Here is an 8,676-nt window from a genome sequence, read left to right on the forward strand (position 1 = left end):
GCCCACTTGCCCATCCTCGACAAATCCCTTTGGAGTGCCTCACAATCCTCCCTGGTTCTCACCACCCTGTACAGCTTCGTGTCATCTGCAAATTTAGCCACTTCACTTCTTACTCCCAACTCCAAATCATTAATAAACAAGTTAAAAAGCATCGGACCCAGTACTGATCCCTGTGGTACCCCACTGCTTACCACCCTCCACTGTGAAAATTGCCCATTTATACTCTGTTTCCTATTAATTAGCCAGTTTTTGATCCACAAGAGGACTTGTGCTTTTATCCCGTGACTATTGAGCTTACTTAGGAGCCTTTGATGAGGAACCTTATAAAAAGCTTTCTGGAAGTCAAGGTAAACAACATCTATTGGGTCCCCCTTGTCCACATGTTTGTTCACTATGTTCACTCCCTCAAAGAACACTAACAGGTTAGTGAGACAAGATCTTCCCTTACAGAACCCGTGCTGAGTCTGCCTCAGTAGTTTTTGTTCATCAGTGTGCTTACTAATTCTTTCCTTAATAACAGTTTCCACCAACTTACCCGGTATCCACGTTAGACTGACTGGCCTGTAATTTCCCAGATCTCCTCTGGAACCCCTTTTAAAGATGGGAGTGACATTATGTTGGGATTCTTTTTGATTTAAATTTTTTTAGCAGAGTTTTAAAGAGGCAGAGTCCATGGTGTGTTTAAAAGAATAAAAGTTTACTACAACCTAGCATGGGGAAAAAGGTACACGGGATATAAAATAACAACGAGTTTATATGCCTACATCCTTACAGCTAGACTGAAAATGGCAGAAGAGAGGCTTCTTCTTCCTCCTCAGAACAAAGAACCACAAGACGGGAAGAGAAACCATAAAATGCTAATGCTTGGCACTTTGGTCTCCAATCAGAACAACAAACTAGCTTTGAAATTGCCGGGCTTTCTAACTGTCTAAAACAGATTGGATACAAACAAACACGTGACTTAACAAACATCATTAACCCAGTAAATACTGAAAAGTGTTTTAACTTGTAACACCCAACACATTAGCTACCTTCCAGTCCTCAGGAATGGAGGCAGATTTTAATGAAAGATTACACAGCGGCCAACCAGTTTATCTGGAGGGCCAGCAACAGGTCATATAGGCCTTCATAAGAACATAAGAAGAGCTCCGCTGGATCAGACCAGTGGTCCTTCTAGTCCAGCCTCATGTCTCACACAGTGGCCAACCAGTTCCTCTGGAGGGCCAACAACTTGGCATAGAAGCTGAGGCCTCCATAAGAACACAAGAAGAGCCCTGCTGGATCAGACCAGTGGTGCATCTAGTCCATCATCCTGTTTCACACAGTGGCCAATCAGTTCCTCTGGAGGGCCAACAACAGGGCAGAGGGGCAGAGGCCTCCATAAGAACATAAGAGCCCTGCTGGATCAGACCAGTGGTCCATCTAGTCCAGCATCCTGTCTCACACAGTGGCCAATCAGTTCCTCTGGAGGGGCCAACAACAGGGCATAGAGGCAGAGGCCTTCATAACAACATTATCCCTGCTGGATCAGACCAGTTGTCCATCTAGTCCAGCATCCCATCTCACGCAGTGGCCAACCAGTTTATCTGGAGGGCCAGCAACAGGTCATATAGGCCTCCATAAGACATATGGATCAGACCAGTGGTCCATCTAGTCCAGCATCCTGCCTCACAAAGTGGCCAACCAGTTCCTCTGGATGTCCAACAACATGGCAGAGAGGCCTTCCCTTTATGTTGCCTCCTGGCACTGGGATTCAGAGGTTGACTGCTTCTGAGCATGGAGGTTCCCTTTAGTCACCATGGCTAGTTGTTACTGAAGTTTATAGGAGCAAGGAGAGAGCAGCAGCCCAGTTCACAGAGGCAAAACTGCCTCTGAACTTGGAGGTTCCATTTAAGCTAACCAACTGGCCCTGAATCCACTGATGTTTTCCCAAAAGCCATCTAAGGGGGGTGATTGGTTTGAGAGATTTACTTCTGGGTAAACACAGAACGGGATCGAGCTGGATTTCAGGACAATCCAGTCCTACTCGACTGAATTGAAATAATGGAGATCTTTCCCATAAGTAGGGAGACTTCAGAGTGCTCGCTCTGGCTGGATCTTACCAACCTTTAGGATCCAGACGTTAACATCTGATCCCGGACAGGCTTGGCTGTGTCCCGAAGGAGGACAAGAAATCACCTGTGAACATCAGGAAGTTTGAGAAACAGCAGTATACTGGTTTTCTTGCATGGCCATCCGGGAATCCCATACACGAATATTTCGAACAGCGTTGGTGTTTCCACTGGTGTACCACAATGACGGAAGGCTGAAAAGGATTTTAAGTGAGTGTAGCTTGATCGGAGGCCGGTATAACCTTAGAGACCAGCCATGGTGACTAGAGGGAACCACCATATTCAGAAGCAGTCATCCTCTAAATCCCAGAGCCAGAAGGCAGGCAACATCAGGGGAAGGCCTGGGCCTCTATGCCCTGTTGTGGGCCCTCCAGAGGAACTGGTTGGCCAATGTGTGAGACAGGATGATGGACTAGATGCACCAATGGTCTGATCCAGCAGTGCTCTTCTCATGTTCTTATGGAGGCCTCGGCCTCTATGCCCTGTTGTTGGCCCTCTAATGAAAATGGTGTCGTGGGGACATGCTTCTGACATTTGAAGCGAGGTTCCAAGAAATGATTGATTTTCCATTGGGAATCACTGAGGATTTGTTGGGTTTTGATAGTGAGATATTGAAAAAAATGGTATTTAGCAGAGATAAGATAGCCCAGCAGAGCCTGAGTAAAATAATTCAGACTGAGAGTCCATGTGTGATTAAAATAGAAAGTTTTTACTAAATTCTAGCATGGGGAAGGGTAACTGGGATGAAAATAACAACAGAGCTAAATTGGCTACATCCTTACACTACAAAGACAAAACTAGAAGAGAGCAATTCTACTCTTACTTCTTCTTGGGAACAGCAAACAAAGACTGGAAGAGAAGCCATAAAATGGTAATACACCTTGACACTTTAGTCCCAATCAAATCCCTAGATCAGGGAGAAAATTCCCGGGCATTCCTACATCTAAAGAACATTGGTTACATGAGAAACGTGTGACTTCCTGTGAGTAACATAAACAAACATTTAACCCCAGATATACTGAGTGTTCTCAACTTGTAATACCCAACAGGATTGCTGTATCTGAGTATACTTTGTGGATGTTTACACGTATCTATGAAATGTTGAATACAGCATGATTCTTGAAAGGAATTATTGAAACAGATTTATAACCGGGGGTCTGTCAAGTCGGCTGGCAGAGGCATTATCACATCCCGCAGTTGAAGGATGTTTTTTGAATTTAATTATTACAAAGATGTTCATGAAAAAACTTTATCTGTGAATTTCTACCTGTCTATTTAATTGTGTTCACAGGAAGATTTGTTCTGAGTATTGTATATGTTATCTCTATAAAACCTATAAATCATTGGGTTTTGGTGGCTGAATTTGGGCACATGCATTTTTTTCTTGTTAACACATATTGCTGTGCCACCGCTTTTTATCTGGTATTCCATTTAATTATGGCCACTGTGTGAGACAGGATGCTGGACTAGATGGACCGCTGGTCTGATCCAGCAGGGCTCCTCTTATGTTCTTATGAAGGCCTCTATGCCCTGTTGTGGGCCCTCCAGAGGAACTGGTTGGCCACTGTGTGAGACAGGATGCTGGACTAGATGGACCGCTGGTCTGATCCAGCAGGGCTCCTCTTATGTTCTTATGAAGGCCTCTATGCCCTGTTGTGGGCCCTCCAGAGGAACTGGTTGGCCACTGTGTGAGACAGGATGCTGGACTAGATGGACCGCTGGTCTGATCCAGCAGGGCTCCTCTTATGTTCTTATGAAGGCCTCTATGCCCTGTTGTGGGCCCTCCAGAGGAACTGGTTGGCCACTGTGTGAGACAGGATGCTGGACTAGATGGACCGCTGGTCTGATCCAGCAGGGCTCCTCTTATGTTCTTATGAAGGCCTCTATGCCCTGTTGTGGGCCCTCCAGAGGAACTGGTTGGCCACTGTGTGAGACAGGATGCTGGACTAGATGGACCGCTGGTCTGATCCAGCAGGGCTCCTCTTATGTTCTTATGAAGGCCTCTATGCCCTGTTGTGGGCCCTCCAGAGGAACTGGTTGGCCACTGTGTGAGACAGGATGCTGGACTAGATGGACCGCTGGTCTGATCCAGCAGGGCTCCTCTTATGTTCTTATGAAGGCCTCTATGCCCTGTTGTGGGCCCTCCAGAGGAACTGGTTGGCCACTGTGTGAGACAGGATGCTGGACTAGGTGGACCACTGGCCTCATCCAGCAGGGCTCTTCTCATGCTCTTATTTGGGGGGGGGGGGATATGAGCTCCTCAGAGTCCAAGTTCCTTCCCTGGGCGAGGGTGTGAATCACTGGCAGGTTCACACCTGCAGGCGGCTGAGAGAGCGCAGAGCCCGGACGCCACAGAAAGGACTTTGCGGGGCAGAGGGCATGGCTTCCAGCCTCCAACGTTTCCTTGCTTCTAAAATCTCTGCAACTGGGAACCGCAAGGGGAGGGGCCGGCTGCGCTCTCGCGCTCTCTCTTGCTGTCGGTTTTCTCCTCGGGAGGGCTGGAAAACAAGCGGGCTTCGCAGAGCCTTCCAAATGGCGATTCTCCGTTTGTACTTTGGCTGGGTCCGTTCTCTCTCCCCCCCCCCCCGGATTCTCCCGTCTTAATTACCCGCACGGGCTCCAGGGCTGAGTGAAGTGGGGGTTTCTTTCCTCCCCTGGAGAAGAAGCTCGCAAACACCCAGATCCAGCTCAATGGGATATTCTCCCTGCAATCTCCTAAAACAACAAACGCTTTAGGGTACGTCGCCCCCCTGCCCATATGAGTTCCTCAGAAAAGGAGCTCCGTTTGGGAAGGTTAAAGGTATATCCCCCACTTCCCCAACCCAGCGCCCACGGGCACCTTCCGGCGGCTGCGGTTCTCTCGCTGAATGCCCCTGTTGTGTCTCTGGGAGAGCAATCCTTCTCGCTTGGTCTACTCTCGTGAAAGGGTTCTTAGGAACGCGCGACGTGGGGTGCACCGGGAAGGTTAATTCTTTTTTTTCCTTTTCTTTGTTTCATGCTGGTAGATTCAGAAGAACAAGGAAGGGCCCCAGGTCGTCGTATCCGCGAAGGAAGACACTTTCGCAGGCAAGAGAAGCCAGGGTTTGACTTTCCTCTTCGGGGCGGGTTCCAGCAGCGATCTGGACATGGATCATGCGCCGTGGCCTCCCTGGATCCTCCATGCCCTTGAGAGAACCGCTTCTCTGGGTCCATCTAGATATCTAGAGGGCGGGTGGGGACTGGTGCTAACAGGCGCGCTCACATGTCTATGACCCCTGAACACAAATATAAAGACATATCTATGTCGTTCGAGTCCAGTGGCACTTTAAAAACCAACCAAGTTTAATTCTGGGCAGTGTTCCTGTTGGGTGATAGTGAGATATTGAAAAATTGGTATTTAGCAGAGATAAGATGGTCCAGCAGAGCCAGAGTAAAATAATTCAGACTGAGAGTCCATGTGTGATGAAAATATACAGTTTTTACTAAATTCTAGCATGGGGAAGGGTAACTGGGATGAAAATAACAACAGAGCAAAATCTGCTACGTCCTGACTCTACCAAGACAAAACTAGAAGAGAGAGAGTATGGCTACTCTTCTTGTTCTTCAGAACAGCAAACAAAGACGGGAAGAGAGCCATAAAATGCTAATACACCTTGACACTTTAGTCCCAATCAAATCCCTAGATCAGGGAGAAAATTCCCGGTTATTCTACAGCTAAAGAACATGGGTTACAAGAAAAAACATGTGACTTCCTGTGAGTAACATAAACAAACATTTAACCCCAGATATACTGCCTGAGTGTTTTCAACTTGTAATACCCAACAGCTCACACATTTTTTGTCTTAGCTCAGGAAGGAACGTCTCCAGAGCAGACTCCTTTATGCTCGCTCGCTCACCACTTGAATGCCAGCAGCTCACAAAGTAGAATTTTTGCTCACAAGATCCCCATTGATTCTGGGGGATCAACTTTCGTGCGCATGCACGCTTCTTCACATACCATACGAAGAAAGGCGCATGCGCACGGAAGCTGTTATCCAGAATTAAACTTGGTTGGTCTCGAAAGTGCCACTGGACCCAAACTTCGCTCTGCGGCTTCAGACCGTGTCCGCGACCCCACCTGGATCTATCAGCATGTTATGGTTGCACTCCAGTGAGATAACCGTGTTGGTCTGAAGCAGCACAGCAGAACAACGTCTCAGACTAGGGGGCACCTTTAAGACCAACAGTCTGGGACTCACTTTGCATATTAGGCCACACCCCCTAATGTAGCCAATCCTCCAAGAGCTTACAGAGCTCTTCTTACAGGAGCTACTGTAAGCTCTTGGAGGATTGGCTACCTTAGGGGTGTGTCGCTTAATATGCAAATAAGTACCTGCTGCAAAAAGAGCCCTGCCAGATTTCCCATGCATGCAGGCGAAACCTGATACCCAGGCGAGAGCAGCAGCCCAGTTCTCAGAGGCCAAACCATATGAAGAAGAGTGCATGGGCACGAAAGCCAGGGGCGGGTGAAGGCTCACTGGAGCCGGAAGCACTGACCGATCTTGGTGCCCCCCCTCCTTTCCACACTGACCCCCGTCCGTTTTAGTTGTTGACCTGTCTGACCAGATAGACAATGCAGGCTGCAGCAATACAAAGATTTATTCATTGGATTGATAACACAATAGACTGTACAAACTAAGGTTGTCACCCTTTTCCCAACTTTGTGGCGCCCCCACAAAGCTTCTGTGTCAAGAGAAGAGCAGCCATAAAATGGGGACAGGGTAAAAGCCAGAACGACCCTGTCCCCATAAAATGGCTTGACACTTTAGTCCCTCCCAATCAAATCCCTAGATCAGGGAGAAAATTCCCGGGCAATCCACATCTAAAGAACATTGGTTACATGAGAAACATGTGACTTCCTGTGAGCGATATAAACAAACATTTAACCCCAGATATACTGCCTGAGTGTTTTCAACTTGTAATACCCAACAACAGGCAGTGGTCTCAGGCTGAGGCCTTTCTCATCAAACTCCTGCCTGGTCCTTTTAACCGGAAACGCCAAGGATTGAACCTGGGACCTTCTGCATGCCCAGCAGAGGCTCGAAAACCGAGCCACGCCCCCACCTTTCCCCCAAACGCTGAACACATGGGACTTCTTTATACCAAATCAGATCCTTGGTCCCTGAAGGTCAGTCTCGTCTACTCAGACTGGCAGCGGCTCTCCAGGGTCTCCGGCGGAGGTCTTTCAATGTCACCTGCCCCGATGCGATGCTGTAGATGCTGGGGATTGACCCTGGGACCTTCTGGGCGTGCGAAGCGGAGGCTCTGCCCTAATTCGACAGTGTAAATTAAATTTTGTTGGGTGATAGTGAGATATTGAAAAAATGGTATTTGGCAGAGATAAGATAGCCCAGCAGAGCCGGAGTAAAATAATTCAGACTGAGAGTCCATGTGTGATTAAAATAGAAAGTTTTTACTAAATTCTAGCATGGGAAGGGTAACTGGGATGAAAATGACAACAGAGCATAATCGGCCACATCCTTACACTACAAAAGACAAAACTAGAAGAGAGGAGAGAGTATGGCTGCTCTCCTTCTTCTTCAGAACACAAAAACAAAGACGGGAAGAGAAGCCATGAAATGCTAATACACCTTGACACTTTAGTCCCAATCAAATTCCTAGATCAGGGAGAAAATTCCCGGGCATCCTACAGCTAAAGAACATTGGTTACATGAGAAACATGTGACTTCCTGTGAGTAACAGAAACAAACATTTAACCCCAGATATACTGAGTGTTTTCAACTTGTAATACCCAACAAATTTGCCCTGCCCTCCACGGCCCCGGCTAGCCGGATCCGGTCAGGCCTGGAAAGCCAAGTAGGCCCTGAGGTGGTTAACAGTTGGATGGGAGACGACCAAGGAAGTCCAGGGTCAGGACGCAGAGGCAGGCAAGGGCAAACCAGCTCTGTTCGTCTCTTGCCTCGAAGGCCCACCAGGGGTCGCCAGAAGGCGGCTTCCAGCACCACCACCACCCGCCCACCCCCCCAAGTTACATTCAATTTGGCTGCGACTGCAGAAATCTGAGAAACCCAGGCACAGGGTTCCACACGTACGGACGAGTTTAAACCCGTGTATAATATTGTAGGGACGTTTATGGGAACCGGGAGCTCCTCAAACGTATCAATACAGTAGTAGAAGAAGAAGAGATTGGATTGGATTTATACCCCGCCCTTCACTTGGAGTCTCAGAGTGGCTTCCAAATTCCTTTCCCCTCCCCGCAACAGACACCCTGTGAGGTGGGTGGGGCTGAGAGAGCTCTGACACAAACTGCTCTGTCAAGAACAGCTGTGCCAGAGCTTGTGACTGACCCAAGGTCACATCAGCAAGTGCAAGTGGAGGAGTGGGGAATCAAACCCGGTTCTCCCAGATTAGCGTCCGCACACTTAACCACTACACCAAACTGGCTCTCTACACCAAACCACTACTCACAGACGCCCCCAAGACTGTAAAGGCGTAGGCGTTAAGACACAGTGCACGCATCTTCATCACATTCACACGTGCCGGTCTTGCGAATGCGGGCATTCCACGGCGCAATCCATGCCACTCT

General features: G+C 48.2%; 1 protein-coding gene across 1 annotated transcript in view; it reads left to right on the plus strand.

Annotated features, from left to right (window-relative positions):
• The window catches only part of LOC107115796 (SKI family transcriptional corepressor 2-like), a 53,053-nt gene that overhangs the window by 5,488 nt on the left and 38,889 nt on the right, over positions 1 to 8,676 (plus strand). Inside the window, exon 3 of the mRNA XM_015417559.1 lies at positions 5,117 to 5,177. Within this exon, the coding sequence (XP_015273045.1) occupies positions 5,117 to 5,177 (61 nt within the window). The remainder of the gene's footprint in view (positions 1 to 5,116; positions 5,178 to 8,676) is intronic.

This window comes from Gekko japonicus, unplaced genomic scaffold, assembly GCF_001447785.1.
Source record: "Gekko japonicus isolate JY-2015 unplaced genomic scaffold, Gekko_japonicus_V1.1 scaffold4579, whole genome shotgun sequence".
Classification (NCBI taxonomy): Eukaryota; Metazoa; Chordata; class Lepidosauria; order Squamata; family Gekkonidae; genus Gekko; species Gekko japonicus.